The sequence below is a fragment of the Zootoca vivipara genome, chromosome 5 (genome assembly GCF_965207765.1).
Source record: "Zootoca vivipara chromosome 5, rZooViv2.hap1.1, whole genome shotgun sequence".
Lineage (NCBI taxonomy): Eukaryota > Metazoa > Chordata > Lepidosauria > Squamata > Lacertidae > Zootoca > Zootoca vivipara.
Window position 1 is genome coordinate 87,606,929 of NC_142588.1, and position 21,981 is coordinate 87,628,909.

General features: G+C 44.9%; 1 protein-coding gene and 1 long non-coding RNA gene across 2 annotated transcripts in view; both read left to right on the forward strand.

Annotated features, from left to right (window-relative positions):
* Positions 1-1,375: 1,375 nt before the first annotated feature.
* The window catches only part of LOC148685767 (uncharacterized), a 112,535-nt gene continuing 91,929 nt past the window's right edge, over positions 1,376-21,981 (forward strand). Inside the window, exon 1 of the long non-coding RNA XR_015949905.1 lies at positions 1,376-1,685. This is a non-coding gene — a long non-coding RNA (uncharacterized LOC148685767). The remainder of the gene's footprint in view (positions 1,686-21,981) is intronic.
* Positions 9,698-20,328, forward strand: SOX2 (SRY-box transcription factor 2). The gene has a single exon (XM_035132629.3). The coding sequence runs from the start codon at positions 17,409-17,411 to the stop codon at positions 18,381-18,383; it is 975 nt and encodes a 324-aa protein (XP_034988520.1). The 5' UTR covers positions 9,698-17,408; the 3' UTR covers positions 18,384-20,328.

The following is a 21,981-nucleotide window of genomic DNA, read 5'->3' on the forward strand; positions in this document are numbered from 1 at the left end:
GGGAGGGGGGACCCAAGCAGTGCTGAGGGGAGGTGTCACGGATGAATTTATCCTGTGTAAACGTTCTTGTGAATCGAATCCATTCTGGAGAGGTTAGGGGCTCTTAAAAGAATGAGTAATCATGACGGAGCAGAGATGCGTGTTAAACTTATGTGGGAGGGACCCTTCAGACGAGACGTTGGTGCAGAAGAAAGGGAAGCGCGTTGATTCGCAGCAGCGTCGGGACTGAAGGCTGAGCAGGACCAGAGAGGGAACGAGCCGGGTGGGGGGAAGCTTTGAATACTCAGAGTAGGTGCCCTGCGTTGCAAAGATTAGATGTGAAGATAGCCTTTTCGAGTGGCGAATGTTTTAGCTTGATCTACAGCCCAATTAAACTGAGGTCCTTGAAACTGTCGCCATTAGGTTCTATTGACTGTCATTTGTGGGATTGTCTAAAGAAAACTTTTTGTGGAGCTGGATCGGACTGAGCGGAGAGAGAGGCAAGCGTCTCTTCCTTGGTCACGCAGCTTGGACGAGAGGATCTGTTGAAACCCGGGGGGGGGGGGACATAGACGCGCACGCACAAATGTGTACAAATGTGTGGTCCACTTTAGTATTGCATATCCAATAATACCCTTCTCATGCCCTCCTCTGTAATTCTAATTCTCCTTTTTTCTTTTAAGCAATGGATACCACCCCCAACTACTACCACCACCACATTGAAATAAACAGATGTTAGGGCCGATTAAGACCCGAGCGGGAGACAGAAGCCCCCATCTTTAAAAAGAAATAGATTAATAGTAATAGTAATAGTAATAATAATAATAATAATAGGAGAGAGGATAGGTCTTGCGAAGTCCTTTTCCATTTGTGAGCCTCCATTGGGCGGGAGCGGGGGGGGGCAACCAAACCTAAATCTTTATCAAGCCCCTATTCTGTGGCTTCAATAAACAGAATCCCCATTACTTCACGGCGCCTTTTGTTGCCCCTATACAAATGAGAACAAAATGGTTATTCAGGAAAACGCTTTTCGATTTGTATTGTGTGTGGCATGCACAAAGCGCACTGTTATTGTATTAAAAAGAACCATCTGTAGCAGAAACAATAGCATCAAATTATCTTTGAATACCCACTGCAAAAATATAAAGCTTTTATTCTTTATTCTTATTCTCCTCTGCGGACGGAGGGGGGGGGTTGAGGGAGAGAGAGGAGGAGAGAGAGAAAGAGACGGAGAATTGACTTTTTTGTTGTTGTGGGTGCATTCTTATAACACACACACAGACACACACAAAATCAGCCATTTGGATTTTTAAGCCATACCATAAACGATTTTCCTCTCTCCCTGTCTCCCTCTCTCTCTCCCTCTCTCTTTCTCCCTCCCCCCCCCCTGTTCCAGGGGCTTCAGTTTAAAGCTAGGACTAGGATTTGAAGGATGTGTAGGCAACCCGGGTTGCCGGGGGAAGAAAAACGGAACTGGATTCACTCTGGCTGGAGAAGAAGAGAAAGGCTGGAGCGCGGGGGCTGGCAGGGGTGGGGTGCGCGAGAGAAGAGCATCCGAGCATCTGCAAGTGCCGCCGTCCGGGGGAAAGTGCTCCAAGCCCCCGAGGAGGCCGAGCTGGGACGGAGGAGCCCCCGCGGACTTGGTCTTCCTTCTGCCAATCAAACGCCCTCCGAGCCAAGAGCCCAAAGTGGAGTGGCAGAAATCTGTAAGTAACTTGCACCAACTTTGACATGCACTGCCAGTCTCTGCTTTTACTTGCCATCTCCGAGACTTGAGGGGCGGGGGAGGGGGGGTTGGAATTAGATCTGGAAAATATACACACCTCCTGTGTTCCAGCCGTCAGGAAAAGAGCGTTACACTTTGCAAATACTTCTATTTCTCTCTCTCTCTCTCTCTCTCTCTCTCTCTCTCTCTCTCTCTCTCTCTCTCTCTCCCTTCCCCTTCTCCCCCACCTCCCCGTTTTTGGACTGAAAAGTACAGTTTCTGGAAATCTTGGTTTCTGGCTAGGCAAAATAAAATAAAATAATTGTTCTCCCCTTTCCATCCCTCCTCCCTCCTCCCCCCCCTTCTTGTTTGGGTTTGAGAGCGAAAGAGCCGTGTATTGCTTAATTGTGTGTGGGGGGGGGGTTTCTTTCAAAAGGTTTGCCCCTATTAGAGCGGCAAGTCCGACACAGCGTTAAGGTTGTGTGTGTGTGTGTGTGTGTGTGTGTGTGTGCGTTTTCCCGTAAACGCCATTTGGCAAGAAAAAAAGAGATGTAGTTGAGTCCAACTGATTTTTTTAAAAATGAGGAAGACTCCAAACTATCGGGGACGATCTGCCCGTGCCCTATCTGAATCTATGACACCGTGCACGTTGAGTTTCCGGGAAACGGGTTAATGAAGGGAGATGTGCAGCCAGCAGCCGGGGGTGGGAGGAGAGGAGGGAAAGGAGGAAGAGGAAAATCGGGGAAGATGCATTACCTGAAATCTGCAAAGGTGTTGTACGGTACCAGCTGCCGAGGCTCGCGCTTGCTCTCTCGCGCCCCCTAATGGTAAAATGAAGATCAGGCTTTAGTTTAAGCACACGGAGGGGGGGTGTCAGCTGTTTCTCTGCCTCTCTTCCCCACCCCCAACTTTCGTTATCGATTTGCAGCCCCCTTGAAAAAAGGAAGGGGGGTTTCCTCCTCCCTCACTGGCACTGCAATGCCTTCACAAAAAGCCTTACCAAACGCCTGACAATGCAAAAAAAGGCTAATTATAATCCAGACCCCCCCTTTTAATTTTAAAAAGAAGGTAGCTCCCTTTACGAAGTTGTGGGTGTTTTGGATTTTCCCTCTATTTCTTTTTCATTATTATTTTTAAAAAGCATTTGATAGATAAAGGTTAATCTTGGGTTGAATGACGGAGCTGTGATTGACAAGAGGAAAGGTGTTGAGGGCAGGTCGAGCTGTCTTATTTACAGCCCACTGCTTGCTATAGAGCCTTTGTTAGGACTGGGAAGCTAATTTAGCGCTGATCAAAAGCACCACGGAGTTAAAGGGCCTGGTAATGACTGCTAATTTCATTTCAGCCTCATACATCCCCGACCGCTGTAATTAAAGACGTGCTATTTAAATACAGGTGAAGAGGCTTTAAAAAAAATAAAAGAAAGGGGGGGCTATTGCAATTTTATTTAGGCTTTCCATCATAAATGGGTCCAGCTACAATGTGTGACTTAGTATTTAATTCTTAGCTTGTTTTGCTCTCCCCTCTAATGATTTGGCTTTTCACTCGGGCACTCTCTATTAGTTTAAAAAAATACTGTAAAATAAAATAAAATAAAATAGATTCAAACGGAAAATAAATGCAAGCCTTAATAGAAAGATCGCCCACAAATGCAGGAGGAGAAGAGAGTTTAATGTGCAGATATTTATTTTTGTTTGATACATTTAATCTGATGCAGCGGCAGTCAGCGAGAAAGGACTGCACTGGTAACGTGGGATGCGGGGTGGAAAGAAAAAGGGGAGGCAAAGATCAGGCTTCTTTTTTTTTAAGTGCCTCTAAGGAAGATCATTTATTAATTAAATTATTTCCCCCACTTCATGTTAGATTTGTTGGCTCTGCAAACGATGTAATTTCTCAGCTGATGTAACAGTTTCTTTCTAGAGAGACATCAAAGGATAAAAGCTCTACATTTTTGTAGTTGGTTAAAATTGATACCAAAAAAGGGGGGGGAGAAAGAAAGAGAGGGAGGGAGAGAGACGGAAGTTAGCCTTTAATCTCTTTTTATCCATGAGGACTAAAGATCTGTACTCGACCCTGCTAAGCTTGCAAGCTTGTACCCGCTTCTTCCGGGGTTGTGATGGGCTTAGATGAGAGGCGGGGGCTGAGCTGGATGTCTGAGCGCCCCCTGTTGGCCACAGCGCCAGTCCTACGTAGAGCAATAACCTTGTTCTTGGGTGTTGGGTTCTGTGTCTTGCACATACAGTTTAGCAAACTTAACAAGATAAAATAGGCTAGCAATTAAAATCAAAGAATAGAAAAGGGACGTACCTACCACACACTGCGCTTGCAAAAGTTTCCTTTTCAACACCAGTGAGCATTTCGAGGATCCAACCCAGACCTGCTTAAAGGGGGTGAAATGCTTCTTTCTTGAGTTTTTAAAGTCCTCCTTCAATTCATAAGATGGTTTAAAAAAAGTAACATATATAATTTTAAAATAATTCCAATTCCCCCCCTTTTAAAAAAAAAAATCTACTTTTTTAAAAAAGAGAGAGAGAGAGAAAGTATGGCATTGTGGCATATGTTTAATTTGGAAATAATTAAAAGCCCATATGCTGGACTTCTAAAACAACAGAATCAGCATAACCTGAGATAGTTTAAAAAGCTGCAGTTGTGATTAAACTTCTTTGCTGATATTTGGAGACCCTCCTGGGGGTGGGGGATCCCTGCCAACAGGTTTCTTTTGAAATAAGATTTTAAATATTAGAGTAATAAAACAACAATACATAACAAGTTGTCAGTCAAAAGAATATTTTTGTATATCTTTCTGAGGAGAATGTTTCAGCATTCCCCGCCCCCGAGAATTTTCTTGTCAACATTATCTGGAAACACATTGGTAAAAATTAATAATACTAATAAAGCAAAATAAAATTGTTCAGATCCACTTCTTTCCCTCATGTAAAATTATCTAGAACAGTTAGACGTCTGGTGTTTGTGATTGTAGCTTCTAGTCAATAGACAGGTCACAATCCTAAGAACTCCTACTCATTTGTTTTAAATTGTGCAGCCTTTTGAACACCTGCTCAAAGTTGCTGACAGCAACAGATGGGTAAAAATTAAAACTACAGTCAGTAAAAAGTCAAAAACAAGCAAATAGCCTGCAATCACAACCTTAAACATCTAAAGGGAGGTTGTTGTACAAACCCAGGGTCACAACTTTTACTGAGTAAAGGCCATTAACATCATTGGCACTTGCTTCTGAATAAATGCTTCTGAATCCTAATGGGTCTGATCCCCCACCCTCAAATATTGGTAATATAAACACTGCTACTTGAAAACAGGTCCTCTTTATTTCAGTAGAAGCTACATCCCAACCATAAGGCTGGCTGTATGAACCTATCCATATCTACTCAAAAGTAAGACCCACTGAGTTCCATGGGACTTGCTCCCAGAGAAGTATGTGTAGGAATGAATCCCTGAAATTTCATTCTTCATCGTCATGTTCTGTCTCAAGCCGCCTCCCAAATCAATTTCTCTTGCTGCTGGTTTTTAATTAAACCACCTCTGTATGATCTCATGATCCAGGAAAGTTGTCGTCCCTCAGCTTCCCAAAGTTTCGAATGTGAGAAGTACTGTGTGGGGTGGGTGGGGAGTTAGATGGTGGGGAGTTAGATGCAGGGGGGGGGGCTTTGTGTGGAGGTGGTATTTCTTTTGATATGAGCCGAACAGACTTTGGAGGGGGCAAGTGAGAAAGAAGTGCCTTAAACAATCGGTGGCAAACCAGACTCATTCAGTTCAATGGCAGTATCGCCCTGGAACGTGGCTTGCGTCCTCGACTGCGGTCATATGCACACCGTCAACCCCATTGAATTGGGTGTGATTTAATAAACCTCCAGAGGGTCGTCCTAGGTAAGCCCTAGGCCCAACTTCTAGGGTCCTTGCCCGTTTCCTGTGTGAAAAGTAATCGGGCAAGGATAAGATTCCACAGAGCTCTTCAGAGGTGCCGCGGTCAAAACAAACAAACAAAGCCACGATGAGCTGAAGCAGAGCAGCTTCTTCATCGCAACCCGCAGTCTTTTATCTCCCTTGTGAAAACGCTCTGCTTTGAGAAACGAAAAGGTTTCCCTTGTAGAGGTCCTCTAGGAAGCGGCCAGAGACAATTCGCGACCGAGATATGGAAGCTTTCCTCCTTGGAAAGGAATCTTAGAGGGCAAGCAACACGGCTTAAGAATCCTTAAGCGAAACAGAAGTCCATACCCCAAACGCCCTTGCAGATGCAGGAACCTGAAAGGAGGAGCTGCGTCCCAAAGAGATCCCTTCCTAGCAACGGATTTGAGGGTCTGTGCGCATTCTGTATTCGAGTGTACTGTACATACAGCATCATATGTAAGAGGAAATCAGTCTTATTCATACAGAGTGCCATATATACACCCCATATATAAACCACCTGATTCCGTGATGCTTCTGTCCGGAACCTTTCTTAACATTGAACCTCCATGTTTTAAAAGCTTTAGGATGGAGAGTCTATCCACACCCTCTGGAAGGCCCTGCTGCAAAGAGTCCCATTGCACACCAGTTAAGCAGGAACACTTCGACTGAAAATGGTTAAGCCTACCACCCTGACCCAAGCAACAAATGTAGCTTGTGTTAGGTATGACTCCAAGGAAATTCGCATTCAGATAGGCAGGCTTACTGATGACCTGTAGTAAAAATGCATATAGGCGTTCGTTGCCTGTTTTTCTATCCATCTGTCTCCATCCATCCAGAGTGTGAATTCTTCTTTCATTAAGATTATATGCTGATAGTTATATAAGAATTAAAATATACTTCACCTCCCCACTGCTAAACTTTCATGGCTCCTCTCAGACAATTAACATCCGAATCAAAACAAGCTACAATCCATGCAACCACCTGATCTATCCAATAATGAAACGGCAACAATTACAGAACAACAAACCTTTTCCTGTTCGCCACTGGCCTAACCCCCGAAGGTGTGTCACCTGTTTGAGCAAGACCTCAGATGACGATGTTGAGGGCAAGTTCACATCTAGACAAGCGTTTCTGTTAAAAACCAATCCCTCGGGTTCGAGCCTGCCATTTTTAAACGGCGGAGCAAGCACACCTGTAGCGGCTGTTATGCCATCTCTAGTCACCCCACAGCAATTACTCAAAATAACGTATGTGGGAGCTCAGTCTTCCCAAGGCCTCGTCCAGCTGAGTTTTCCTTAACACATTTGCAGATGTGCAGTGCCAGTGTGGTGTGGTGGTTTGGGTGTTGGACGAGACTAGGGTTCAAATTCCCATTCAGCTATGAAGCTGACTGGGTGACCTTGGGCCAGCCACCATCCCTTAGCGGCTTAGCCAAAGGGACCTCACAGGATTGTTGCGAAGATAATACTGTGTGGAGAGGGGCAGAACCATATACGTCACCCTGAGCTCTTTGGAATGAAGGTGGGATATGAAAGCAAAAATACAAAATTACACTAAATTAAAGGTTCCTAGATTAGACTTTCTGGGATTCCAGGAAGGATGGATTTCCAGTATTTTCTCTTGGCCTCGTCACCTTGTTTTCTAGGCTGAAAAACGTATGAAGTTACCTCTCACTAAATATTCAAAGAAGCACCCCAGTCTTTCTGCAGCCTAGGCGTATTTACATGAGGTCGGTTGTCTTTTGGCTTGATCCAGAGGGGATTATTGACACTGCGAATCATAACGGCCGGAGAAGCCTCTTCTTGTCTGCCAGATCAATCAGTGAGCTCCACATTACAGTATTTAGTGAATTGAGTGTAGATCAGCCCTTCATTAGGGTTGATATAGAGAGTGAATCGTGAAGCAAATTAATTAGGAGGTATTTCATAACAAAACCTACTCAGAGAATATCACGTTTTCTCCTTTATGTTAATATTTTTACTTGGTAATATTCGCTGCCCGGCTTGAGCCCTTGTAGATCAGGTGTGCTGGGTGTCTCACCGGACCCCTTCTTTCCAGTATCCGCCATTCGCATTCCGAGGTTGCAAAAAATAAGAATCGTTCAAGAACTCCGCTGTCAGCCCCGTCTGTTTGGAATACGGAAAGAAAAGTGCCTCTTTGGATTCGGACGACGTGCCCTGATCTCTAGGCCATTTCTTAAAATGGGAAGGAAGTTCATTCCATAGACACAAACACAAAATTATTTAAAAGTCCTGCTCCGGAACTGCTAGGAGAGTTTCTCCCTTCCCGCCCTGCGGACCCCTGGCCCTGGAAAACTGACACAGCCCAGTTAAGATTATGATACCCCACCACCCTGAACGCTTTTCTGGAAAGCAGGAGCCCCACAATTTTCAGTTAGAGTTACACAGCAGCCCAAAGTTGTTTATTGAAGCCCCATAAAGTTAAATGGGGGTTATTTTGCGCAACGGATGTGCTTGGGATTGAGGCAGCTTGCCCCCCAAGAAAGCTGGAGGCAGTTTTGTAGAGTTGACATTGTCCCTGAAATACGCGTCCATCTCTGTTTCATTAGTTGCAGCTCTGCGCACAGTTGGGCAGCTTAAATCCTATTGAAGTCTATGGGATCGGCGCAGCATTTTTGCAGGAATGCAGCTCTTGACTCCAGTGACACCAGCAGCTTGTTCCCCGACCCAGATGGATTTAAACTGAGTTAAAACCCGGACTCGGCAGTACTGCTTGACTATAGAAGTCCCATTATAATTATTGAAACATTCATGTGATTGTATCAGAGTACTAATCCCGGAGTAGTAAATCTGCAGCAGTAGTGACAGGCCGTCTGACCTTGAACACATTTACTGGGGAGCATAAGCTAGTAATGTAATGTACCTACAGTTTTCTAGAAACGGATTCAAGCATTTCCGCGGAAGAAGTACTTTGACCTCAACTGCATTTGCTTGGATACGGCTTATTGACATCAATAGGATTTACTTCCGAGTATATTCTGGTACGAAGCACATTAGTTAGAACTGCATTCCACAGAATTTACTTCCATCTGACACTCCTCGGGGTTGCCGCCATAAAGCGTTTGGTTGGCGAGGGTGTGAGGATGCAGACTCGGCTAGTACAATCTTACTTTTGACATGTTGTTGAAAGGAATGGGGATTTCCTCCAAATAATGAATCAGAGGACCTTATTGCCACGTGAGTGTGCATAGGACTGCAACCCTGTTAAACAGGAATTTAGCAAGGAAAGAAAGTTTGCTTGTTAAAAATCACCAGGCAAAAATGATCCTGACTGGAGATCACAGAGGCTGCGCTCTGCGCGCCCTTTCCCAAAGGAGGACCTGTTAGGTTGTTGCCGCAAAATCAGCCGAGATTCTTGTGGCATCTTAAGCACGAAAACACGTATTATGAAGTGGAATGGCGTCGTAAATACGAAAACACATATTATGAAGTGGAATGGCACGCTATCCACGCTTTCCTTGGGGAAAAAAAACCGCTTTGCTCTGCTCTGTGAAACTTTGATTTCAGATTGAAGGTGCAGCGCAGCGCACCAAAAGAGTGCATGTCTTTATTTAGCGGTCCTGGAATGTCGCATTTATTTTAAAAATTCTGGGGTGCTTATTTTAAAGCAAGGGTGTGATCGCATTTATTCGAAAGAAGGAGAGAATGGGGAATAGAGTAGAATTGGAGTGGAGTGTTGAAGCAGAAGTGTAATTACGAGGGGTTTTTAAGAAGCCAGCTGCGTCTAAACACACCACTTGGAAGTTAGTCCCCGCTGGATCCTATGGAATTTATTTCCAGGAAGGCTATGTAGGATCTTGGTGCAAAGGCGCAGACAAGATCAGGAGGATTTAGGTGCCCCTGAATAGGCATTAACAATCCTGCCCATATTCAGGGTGGTCAAAGAGGGGCAAAGGAGTTAGCTTTGTTCTCTGACTATCAATGCATTTTTAGGAGTGGAGGGAGGATTGTAATCCTCTTTGCAGCATTTACTGCGAGATCGACTGATGCAGATTAGTAATATTCTTTAGAGGGAACGTGTTTAGGATTGGGCTCCTCAAGGTATCATGAGGAGCCCAATCCTAAACACGTCCCCTCTAAAATCCCACCGAACTGAATGGGATTTACTTACTTTCCATGGCTGCGATCCTAAAGCTACTTGATTTGAAAGTAGCCTAAGCTCAACTGCAAGGCAGTGCAATTTATTTTAAGGAGAATGTGTGAAGAATTGGGGGTAAAAATCTTGATCAGTATCAGGATAGCAAGAGAAGTGGAAATTCCGATCAGTATTTGCGAATAGGCAACTGAGGATGGAATTTAATTTGGGTTACTTGAGGAAGGATACGGATATGGGGGTTGGTGGCTATTACAAATTCATTCATTGGGAATGGAAGCCTTGGTTTCCTGGCCTACTTCTTCCTTGGCGATCACTCGTAGCCGAGTAAGATTATCTTCCATAAACACGGTTTTAACAATGAGTCCGTAAGTGACTGTGGAGGACAATCCTGGATCCACACTTTCCACAGTGGGGACATAGGTTTCCGGCGGGAGTTGATCACTGTGAGGGTTTGCCAAGCACGTTTCACCCTTTCGTCCTGAGTTCCAGCGTCTTCAAAACCCATGACACCTTTGGTAAAGGCTGTTCTCCAATTGGAGCGCTGGCAGGCCAGCCTACAGGAAACACTCTGGAGTAGCCCCTCTGGAATTAAGGGGACAGTTTGGTTTACTAAACTGTGCAGCCCGGTGACATTTCATCCAATCACTCTAACAGGTGGTTTGCTATCTCCGCTGTTTTCAGTACTACCCGGATATACCCAACAACCTCTTTAAAAACCATCAACAAAACCAAACAAAACCCCTTTCTTTTAGAGGGAGAGGTGGTCGCATCGTACCCACTGAGTTCCACGAATTCATTAAGGAGATTTTGTTTTTGTTACCTTTTTGTTATCTTATTTTGTCTTGGGGTCTTTCATCTGAAACCGCGTGTTTGTGTGTAAATGTAGGACAACCTGGAAGAGCGCGGGTAGCAGTTCGGTCAAGGCTCTCTCACTACCGAGAGAAAAGAAATACTCCTTTCTTATATAATAATGTCATTAATGGTAGTTAAGACTTAATAATTATCTGCAAAAACCTTGACCTGCCTTCTTTCGGTTGTTGGAGGTAAAAGGAAGGGATACAATCTGAGAGTCTGACGACTTATGGGGCAGAGCTGGGTTTAGTGAGGAATCACTGTCGCCCCCTCCCCCTAAGAAACATAATACTGCATCTGAGAGTGACAATCGGGTGGCTTGCTGGACAAAGAGCCAAAGCAGTTTAAACACCTTCAGGTAGCAATTTCAAAGTAATAAGCGATTTTAAACTATTATAAAAGTAATTTTAAACACTGAAACCACTTGTTTACATACTGTATTTTGAAATGTGTATCTACACACACACAATTTCTTATTAATTCACTGTGAGCACCGTGGATTGGGTTTCTAAAAATGAAATGAAATAAAATGAAATAAAATAACGTACATCATTTTTCACCATCTCCCTTTTCTCTTTCTCCAACTACCCAAAAAGTTCCACTTTCACAGTTATTGGTGTGCGTGTTGCGTTATTTGTGCTATCTAGGAATCCATAACCAATATACAGGAGAAAACTTCGAGTTTACTTTAAATCAGTCTTCAGTGGAATTCTCCTTTATTCTAGAACGGAAATGTTTCTTAACATAAGGGAAGTCCACATGCTAGGTGCATATTCAGAATGCTACTATACAAACAAACAAATGTATTGGTGTTGCTCATATTATAAGCCTATGTCTAGCATAACATAGATAGGATCATACTAGCATATGGCTGGGGTGGAATATAATATGAGACCTCCAGGTATAGGGCGGTGTATAAATTCAATTTTAAAAAAGATACAGCTGTCCTAAGAATGTGGATTATGTCTATATAATATAACTGTATATAGCTATTAACTTACATGGTAGTTCATACAATATGAATAATATTGTACAATAATTCCCAAGTGATGAACCAAATACATATATTATCCTATATTACATGATATATTAAATTACTATACTGCTCTTATTACAGTTAGTTCTGAGCAGTCTCTAGGGATGAATTTTCTTGTTTATCTAGCTTTTAAGGTGTCTAGCTTTCAAAGACAGCATGACATTCCATTATTTGAGTGGTGTTCTGAATTTTTGGCAGTCAATAATGAGTTTTAATATATAACTGTCAATATATATAGTTTTAAAAGTGAAAACAAAACATTTCTTTCTTGAATGTCCTATCTACTATGGAGGGCCCTTCCTTCCAACAGATTTATTGGACCTGGAACTATTTATTATCTCTCCCTCCACCGAAATTCATCAGCACACTCATTTTTTCTTGTGACTTTTTGAAATACCGGTAACTAGAATTTACAGTAGCTGGCGACTACTTTGTTTTAAAGAACCGTGTTAAAATAGGGTTTAAAAAATGTGTTCAAGCAAGTTAAAGAGTACAGGGAGAGTATTTGTGTACTCATTACTTTGGTTATTTAAAAAGAAATCTTTGGGGGCAATAAAATAAAAACTTTTGAGTTCACAGGTTGACATTCTGCAGACAATTGAGTTATCAAGGCAGTAATTATTTCACAGGGAGATAAAAATTCTCTTAGCCCCTAACTGTCAAACAGGAGGCTCTTTTCAGAGTCCCCTCCCCCTTCAAATTACAACATTAAATAAAGAAAAGAACTCGGTCCTTCCTAGCCAAAGGGTCTGTGAGTGGTTAAACAGAGCCCCCACCCCCACCCCACCCCAATACTGGTGGTCGTCAAACTCTGCTAATTAACAATGCTGAGAAATTCCATCCTAACAAGGACATTCTCTAAGTCTCCGCTGGTTCCCTGCCGCTCGCCTTCATTTCCATAAGAAGATTAAGAGTACAGGAGAACACACTCAAATGCAGATGTAGAAAAGAAGGGTTTTTAACGAGCATCATAATAGTAAGATGCTTGGCTAGCTCCCGCCTAATTGCTGCAAGTTAAACCTCTATTTGCAGCTCAGGACCAAATAAAATAAAATAAAACAGGGGGTCGTAATCTTTCCATCTCCTGAAGACAAGATAACTTGGTAAGTTAAGACTGAGCAAAGACAAACCAATAATCGTACTAATAAAAATATATACCCCCCCCCCGCAGCCGAACACACACGCACGCACACGCGTCGGGATATGCCAGCCTTTGCTGACTTAAGTGGTAGTTTAGATCAGAAAGTAAGTAAATACAAATCCGAGGCATTAAAACATACAACACCTCTTCTTAATAAGCTCATAACAGTAACTCCCCCCCCCTTAACACTCTGTCGCTGTGAAACATTGGGAGGGGGCTGTTTATTTCATTTCCATAAATTATACCAAAGGCAACGAATTTTAAATCCATTCAGATTAAAACGTCGCTCTCCAGGCCTCTCTTTAGAGAATGCCTGTATCCTACCTTTGGCGGAGGGGGGAAATGAATGAGGTGCTGTTAGTCTGAAGCAGAAGATAAAACCGTGGGTGACTCCATCGCTATCTCAGTTTATCTTTACCTATGTGTGCACAAATATTGTTTAAGAGGGAAGCCAGGATCTCCCGCCACATATACGTGTATACCTAGGTCTGAAAAAGGGAAAGTGAAGATTGGGCGTGGGTCGGGGGGGGCATGCAATGTGCTATCGCTTTTATCTTATTTTTCTATAGCGCATTATTATGTATATATGCCAGAGACAGTTCATTGCACTGATAAGAAAAACACGGCTAATTAAAATAAAGCGGTAAATACTCGTGATAACGCAATTGTTAGCTAGCTCCATACCTTATTTAGATGATAAATGCAATTAACAAAGAGCGAAACCAGCCACTTTAACCTCTTAACTGTGTTATTATAGAGTTCAGTGCCAATAAAAAGCATCTAGTTATGCGTTTGCGTGTGTTTGGATTGGGGGGGGGATCACCCCCAGCCTCTCCTCTTCCCCAATCCACTAGGAGAGTAAGATGCACAGTAAGATGTGTGTGCTGCCCCCCCCCTTTTTTAAAAAAAATACCTCACCAACCATCAGTTATCATTGTATTAACAGAGACAAAATCACAGCCTCCCACACCCACCCCTTTTCTTCAAACTTAATTATCCATAAGATTTTTTTTAAGGACGTTATCAACTATTTAGGCTAAATTATAAACAACAACAAAGTTAAATATGGTGCCTGGACAACTAGGCGTGCTCCATATATGTGTGGGGCGGGGAGTTGGTGGGAGAGGAGCTCAGCGTTAACTGTCTGTTTTCTTCCACATATGGGAAAATGTAATGGCCACGGTTGGATATTATTTACTACTATTGCAATGAATAAAATCAAGGAGGCTATGCGAAAGCTAGCGGTCTGAGGATTGCAGGCGCAGGCTTCTTTTCCTAATTTGTAAGTCTCAGTAAGAAAATATACAAATAAATAAACTAATATTCACGAGCCTAACGAAGTAGAGTAGCGATGATATTCACATTGCCCAGCTACGGTACCTACTTTATTATTTCAAGCCTTGTTAAGGCTTGGTTTATAGGGAAAATAAGTGTGTGTGAGAGAGAGGGGGGAGGGAGGGAGGGGGAGAGAGAGAGAGAGAGAGAGAGAGAGAGATTTAAAGGGGGAAAGGCGAATTGACCAGTAGGGGGCGCACCAACCCCATGCGTAAAACCCCAGCGCTGAAAGTCCAGGCGTCCTTCCAGACGCTTCTCCTTTCCTTTTGTGTTTCAAAATCACTTCTCAGCTTTTTTTTAACTGACCCGATTAAGAGTTTTTAAATGTTATCAAGACTTTCTCAGTTTGTGCAGTCTCTCTCCAAGTCCCAAAGAAGAAATAAAAATATAGTTCATATTAGGGGAGCCATCCCCACCCAGCCCCCTCTCCACTCTCCGTCTTCCTTCTGTGGCATCCCTTTGAAGTTTTCCAACAAACTTAAAAAAAGAAAAATCGGGGCTAACGGGAAAACCCGTTTTATTTCTTGTATGCGTGACGGGCCTTTTCTTTCTAAGTTAGATGTAGCCTGCTGTATTTTCTGAACGTGGTCTGAAAAGGGTCCTCCACGTGCACGCAGAAAAAGTGTGAAAGCAATGTCGAGCGAGGAGGAGGTGGGGGAGAAAATAATCTATTTGCCGGAGTTTCCAACAAAACGGAACGTGCCCAGCAATAGAAATCTCCACATTTTTCTTATTCAATTTCAGGGGTTAAAGCGGTGCTGATGGGAGGGGGGAGAGCGAGCCCCCGCGACAATGTTCAAGCACTTTATAAAGCTGAATATAAAGCTGAAATCGTGCGCGGGGGAGGGGTGCGTGCGTGCGTTTCTTTGTATTCAAGTGCGTTTTAGCCCCAAAGATCCTAATGAAAGCTTCGAAGTAAACTTAGCTGGCGCTTTGTTGAGCAGGGGGAAGAGAAGAGCTACCTATTTGTAACGGCTGGGTCGCCACCTCGCCGTGGCGGGGTGGGGGATCTCATCTCACCTCTCTCCCCCCTTCCCCCGCGGGCCCCGGTCGAAAAGCTGCCCTCCAGCACCTCCTGCGCGCGCGCCCGTGGGTCTCCCTCCTGCACCGTCCCTTCCCCACTTCCTCTTGTCCCTGCGCACCTGCTTCGCGAGGCTGGCAAGGGAGGGGAAGGAGGAGGGCCACGCTTTGTAACCGTGGAGAAGAAGGTTGCGGGGAGGGTGGGGAGCGATTGCGGCGCAAGGAGGGGGAGACAGTTTTTAGGATGGTTTCTGGGCTTTTCACCCAATCTCGCCTTAGACTTTTGAGGGAGTAGAGGAGTGCGGAGTAAAGGAAGAGAAAGACAGGCAGGCAAGCAAGCAGCACGCCTTTATTTCGCGTAGAAATGTCTGCTGCAAAGCAGCCACCAGAGGAATATTAGAGAGGATCAGATGTTGAGGGGGGCGGGAGAGGGAGCCCAGCTTGGCGTTGCTTTCAGGCGTGGAATTGGGGGAAGGGGCAGAAAGAGGCCACTGAGCCTGGAGGGAACTTGGCGTCGGTCGAAAAAGGAAAACAGCCCTCCAAACCGAAATGCGTTGCCTGGGAGTAAATCTCACGGGTGCCAATGAAACGGATGCGCGCAAGGGAACCTCGTGTAAATTAAGACCCACCGAAGGCCAGGCAAACCGCAGTAGCCCTTGGTCGCAGCAATAGCCCAAGAACTCAGCCATACACAAATTTACTAAGAAATATGCCCCCTTGCCTGCGGTGTGAGTACCTCATGTGAGCGTGCAGGGAGGTCATCACAGCATTGTCCATCAGCAGCACCAGGAGGGGTCTGCTGCTTTTGCCGAGGCTGGGTTCTGCCCAGTTATCTGCTCTTAAGTGCCCTGGGTGCCACCATGGGCCTTATTTTATAGTAAACTTGGTTGCACAGCCACCAGGATGATGGCAACCTCAGCGGAGAAGGCGTAAGGGGTCAGATCGGTTGGAGCAGAAGGCATCTAGGCCTAGCGGAGGGGCCATATTTCGCAGGAGGGGCTGTCAGCAGTCTTGGGCAGCAAACGAGGTCCTTATAAAAGCAGTGGAGACTATTTGGGGGCTCCCTGCGTTTCGTGCTGGTAAGCAGCCTGCGCTGGTTGTTGTTATGGGGGAGCTGAGCAATTGGGAAAGGAAGCCAAACTAACAGATCACTTGTCCTGCTAAAATCCTAAGAAGGAGCCTTCAGAAGCAAGGTTGCTGCCTTTCCTTCCCCCCCCCCCATCTGTCACGCAAAAAATGAAAATAAAGAGGGGGGAGTTGCAACCTTCCTCACTCAGTCTCAAGTCAACATCAAGTTGTTGCGGAGTGGGGCTTTTTGTTGTTTTGTTTTTAATGTCGCAAGAATGCTGTTTACACACTTCCTCCTCAAGGCGTGTGTGACCTGTTGCTTGTAAGAGGAGCTCCAAGGGGCCCTTTCAGTGGCTGCCTCGAAGACCCGCCTCCTCGTCCTCCTCGCCCTCCCTCGCTGTTTCTCTCTCTTCCCGCTTCCCCAAGCCGAGCTGTCCCGGCTGGCGCGCGGGAAGCCCCGCCCCCTTTCATGCAAAACTCCAAGTCGAGGCTTGTGCTCAGTGGAGGAGCCGGCGGGCGCTGATTGGCCGGGGCAAACGCATTTATTCCCTGACAAGCCCCCCATCACATGGATGGTTGTCTATTAACTTGTTCAAAAAAGTATCAGGAGTTGTCAAGGCAGAGAGAGAGAGAGAGAAAGACAGAGGGAGAGAGTGTGAGAGTGAGTGTTTAGGAGGGGAAAAACACACACACACACACAAACAACAACAACAAAAAAGGGGGAAAGGGACTTTTGCTGGCTCTTTTAGTCTTAAAGAGATACAGAAAGAGAGAGAGAGAGAAAAGAAGGAAAGAATCACAAGAAAGAAAGGAGGGGAAACGGACCAGGAAGAAGTTTCTCAATCAAGACTCTCCAAGCGTTCTTTGTTATGCTTCTCCTGCTTGAATAGTCGTCCGTGGGCTGCTTGCAGAGGGAGGAAGATCCCTGTGTTGATCCGATCGGGGGAGGATCTGTTTCGGAGGGGGAGCTCTCCCCTCCCTCCCCCCTCCCAGAGAAGACAAGTCCAGGTTGGGACACTCTCGAGCTCCTGTCGGCTGTCTTTCCTCTTCGCTTTTGTCCCACCTACACCCCCTTCATTTTATTTTTTTGGGGGGCGATTGTCGGATTCCTCTCTCCCTCTCTCTATGTGCCGGTGTGCTTTTTAATAGCCGGAGTTCCTCGAAGCCGCGTTGGTTTGTTTGCCCACCACCATTCCGACACCTCCCGGCCGCCCATTGCTGCGCCCCCTCGGCCGAAAAAAGCCGTTTGAATGTACAACATGATGGAAACCGAACTGAAGCCTCCCGCCCCCCAGCAGACAGCGGGGGGAGGCGCGGGGGGCAACAGTAATTCTGGGGCCAACAACCAGAAGAACAGCCCGGATCGGGTCAAGAGACCCATGAACGCCTTCATGGTGTGGTCCCGGGGCCAGCGGCGGAAGATGGCGCAGGAGAACCCCAAGATGCACAACTCTGAGATCAGCAAGCGCCTCGGGGCCGAGTGGAAACTTCTCTCCGAGGCGGAGAAGAGACCTTTCATCGACGAAGCCAAGCGGCTGCGCGCCTTGCACATGAAGGAACACCCGGATTATAAATACCGACCCCGGAGGAAAACCAAGACGCTGATGAAGAAGGATAAGTACACTTTGCCGGGCGGGTTGCTGGCGCCGGGCTCCAACTCCATGGGCGCGGGGGTCGGCGTGGGGGCCACGCTGGGCGCGGCCGGAGTCAACCAGCGGATGGACAGCTACGCGCACATGAACGGCTGGACCAACGGCGGCTACGGGATGATGCAGGAGCAGCTGGGCTACCCGCAACACCCGGGCCTGAACGCGCACAATGCCGCGGCCGCGGCCGCCGCCGCGCAGATGCAGCCCATGCACCGCTACGACGTGAGCGCCTTGCAGTACAACTCCATGGCGGGCTCTCAGACTTACATGAACGGCTCGCCCACCTACAGCAGCATGTCCTATTCGCAGCAGGGGACCCCGGGGATGAGCCTGGGCTCCATGGGATCCGTGGTCAAGACGGAGTCCAGCTCCAGTCCCCCTGTGGTCACGTCTTCTTCCCATTCCAGGGCTCCGTGCCAAACTGGAGACCTCCGGGACATGATCAGCATGTACCTGCCCGGGCCTGAAGTGTCGGAGCCGGCCGCCCAGAGCAGACTGCACATGTCGCAGCATTACCAGAACGCACCTGTGCCCGGCACGGCCATAAACGGCACGCTCCCGCTCTCCCATATGTAAGACCCACGGGGGGTGGGCGAGACGCAAGGAAGGCGAGGGCGAGAAATCTAGACCGAGCAACAAACTTTTATTAGAAATTCTGAACTTCTGACTTTCCCCCCCTTTCTCCCCTTCCTGTCCTCTTTTTCTGGGGGAGGGGGGAACACTATTTTTGTACAGAGAATAACTGGGTAGGGAGAAACCAATCAGATACAAAAAAAAAGAAAAAATCCAAACCCATCAAGGAACTTGTATAGATCTTTTTATTTTTGTTTTCTCCCTCCCTCTCCTTTGGAAAGGGATCCGACTCCACCAAACCTGTTATCCCCCATCCCTCCCACCCCCACCCCCACCCCGCCCCCGAAGTTCCTATGGAAATGGTACTTTGCAGAAAAGGTTTTTAAAAGTAAAAAATAAAAAGTCTTGACCCATAATCTTTAGAACTAGACTCCAGAAAGCGACGTAGGAAGGTGGGAGGGGGGAAGGGAAGGAGACTGGGAAACGGGGTGGGAAATGTTTTAATATTTGCAAGCAACTTTTGTACAGTATTTATCAAAATAAACATGGCAATCGAAAAGCCCATTGTTTATATTAAAAAGAGAGAGGGGAGGAACCTTGAGAATTTGCCAATTATTTTTAAAATACATCAGAGTCTACTTAAGACGCTCTGTTAATTGGATAGATGGATTTATAGCAGCTGCACAAAAAAGGAAGCTGAATTTTATTTTAAAACAAAATCTGGACGTTTTAATTGTTTTAGCAATTGTACAAAAGGCAAAAAAATAAATAGAATAAGTACTTGCATACCATTGAACTGGAACTGTTTTTTTATATAAAAGGGCAAAATTTTAGGGTGTACTACATTTTTTACACGTTGTTTAAAAAGCAAAAATTGTCTTGCAGGTTCACACACATTTGTTAATTTAAATAGCTTTTTTGTTTTCAAACTTTCTCCTGTTCAGCTAAAACGACAGCAAAACAATATGAAATTCTTGTGTTTGAGATATTTTCTTATGGTTTGTAATATTTCTGTAAATTCATTGTGACGCTATTTTAAGTTCTTTTATTTTTTGTCCCTCCTCATTTCCCGTAGTTGTACTCGGCTGTGTATTATCTGAAATCAGTCCGCCGGCAGTCCATGTGTATGTGGGTGTGCATATATGTATGTATATTATATATATATAGACACACACACACACACACACACACACACACACACACACACACACATTTGAACTAATACCATCCTTATAAACAGGTACATATTTGAGTTAAGTTTTTACTCCATTATGCACAGTTTGAGATAAATAAATTTTTGAAATATGGACACTGAAATAACACTTGAGTCTTCGATTTATTTTCAGAAAGCAGGATGAATTTTATGTTATTTTTTTATTCCGTACTGCTCAAGGACCAGTTATAAACTGGTGTGATAAATAATATTGTAGCATAAAACTCTAGGAATGAGGAAATCTTTTCCTGCTTTGTTTTCAGAAGGTAATTTCAATGCCAATTAGTTTCTACTTAAAATAATGCGAGGCCTGAAATTGGATGTGGCCCAGATAACTATATGAAATGAGTAATCCTTCGACAAGGGAAAATGCAGCCGACTGTAAGTGACACTTTTCTTCTGCTATAATAAATGAGAAAACTAACATGGCATAGAAAGTCGGTTGGGTTATTTTCGCTGCTGGAAGAAACGACCACTTGTTGCCACCTGAAAGCTGACCAAAGCCCCCGGAGTTCAGATGAGGCTGGATTGTTAACGCGAGGAGAACCAGCAGAAGTAGGAAGCGAGCGAGGTGCGTGACTCTCTTAACTTCTCTCGTAAGCAGGGCGATCTCCGCTTGAAGCGCTGTGCTTTGGGAGAAAATGGACTTGAAGTGAGGTTTGGTTTGCTGGGGTGTGCGTGTGTGCTGGGGTGTGTTTTCTACAGTCCTCCGTGTGTGTTTTGGGGAAATTGCAAAGTCGCGGTTTCAAGACAATTGCACCACAACAACGCAAAAATGGGCAGCTCTTTGTGCCTTTCTAAATTTCCCTGGTTTGTTTTTGCATTGCAGACGAGGGAGTTTTGGGTCTTTGAGGAGGTGGGGAAAGAGAAAGCCAGGGCGAGGGGGTGGGGTGGATTTAAATGTGAGCCATCAATACTGAGAATAATAATCTATTAAATTTTGTAATGCCATAGGCTTTCACAAAAGCGCTCTCTTCCTAGTTCATAATTCACCAGCGAGGTGAAGCAGCCAGTTTCAGGAAAAAGCTGCGAAACTCAAGCCCTCTCCCACCCCTCCAAAACGCACATTAAAGAAGACAACTTCGTCTGGCAGAGAGGTATATTTTGTTTAATTTTATGCTGTTATTTTCATTGTACTCTTAAATATACTTTTTTTAAAAGTAAGAAAAAGTATGTCGTCTTAGCTTCTAAATATATCTGCTTCCCCACATCTCTCCGTTTGTAATGCACCTGCTTGTTGGATAAATTCTACTGAAATCAATGGGACTTTATTTGCAATCCTAAAATACTTATGCGGAAGTAAAGCCCGATGAAAATCAATAGGACTTATTTTCAAGTATAGGTATTTAGGACTGGGCTGCGATTCTTGCAGACAAATTGCCTGAGGATCCTGAAAGTGAGAGTTTTGTGAATCGTGGTTTGCATTTTAAACAGGCTTATAGAGAAGTATGTTCTATGGGAATCAATGGAAAAACTAATGCCAAACCTGGGGTGAAAATGGAATAAATCCGGGCCCATACGGTAGAGCCCTCGCCAGAAGCTTAAGACATTGGCGCAGACTACATTTCTCTCTGGAAATCCTTCAGGCACTATAGAGCCATTCCCCTTCTACATACAGCAAATTTCAGAAAGTATACATTTCACAACCCGAACCGAAAAGGAATACTGTTGATTAGGATTGCTGAAAGCCACTTTAGAGTAGAACATTTTGGGGAAAATGGTACATTTTTTAAAAAAAAGCTGAAGAGGCAAATGTTTAATTATTCCTCAGTAAACTATTATTTCTCAGTGAATGGCAATTGTTAGCTGTTTCAATCTATTCATTTATTTTAGAGATTCTTCCTTAGCTACTAGCTTAGGCCGCTTACTGGCATCTCAGCTGAAATCCATTTATTTGGGAAAGTGGCACTGTGTGCTTGGACGGCTTCCTAACAGACCCTAAACATACTTACTGGGAGGGAATTTCCAGTAAATCTATTCCAAATCGGGCTCCAAGGCAAGAATTAGGACACAGCTTGCTGGAAAGACAGTCCCATGACTGTACATCCTTGCAATGTGTTCTTAGGGACCCGTTCACTCGGAATTAGGTGCCATTGATGTGAGTGAGGTTCTTCCCCGTAAAAGTACTTAAATTCGGGTTCTTAGGAGCAAGGTGTTTAATTACAAAAGTCCTGGGCGTTTCATTGAATTCTTGAAACCCTCTCCACCAGCCCTTTGTGTGACTCCACAATTTGCAAACTACAATCGGTGGGTTTGATTGCAGGCCTTGCTTTCTAGAAGGCCACTCTACAAAGTGTCTCACACGCAGGATTTCAGCCCTCTTTGGGCTATTGGGTGCCCAGGAGCGATCTGCTCGCTTTCCAGAAAGGAATAGGACAAAAGGCTTAA

Coding starts and splice junctions, on each gene's coding strand:
- SOX2 (XM_035132629.3), top strand. CDS start 17,409: ATGTACAACATGATGGAAACCGAACTGAAGCCTCCCGCCCCCCAGCAG.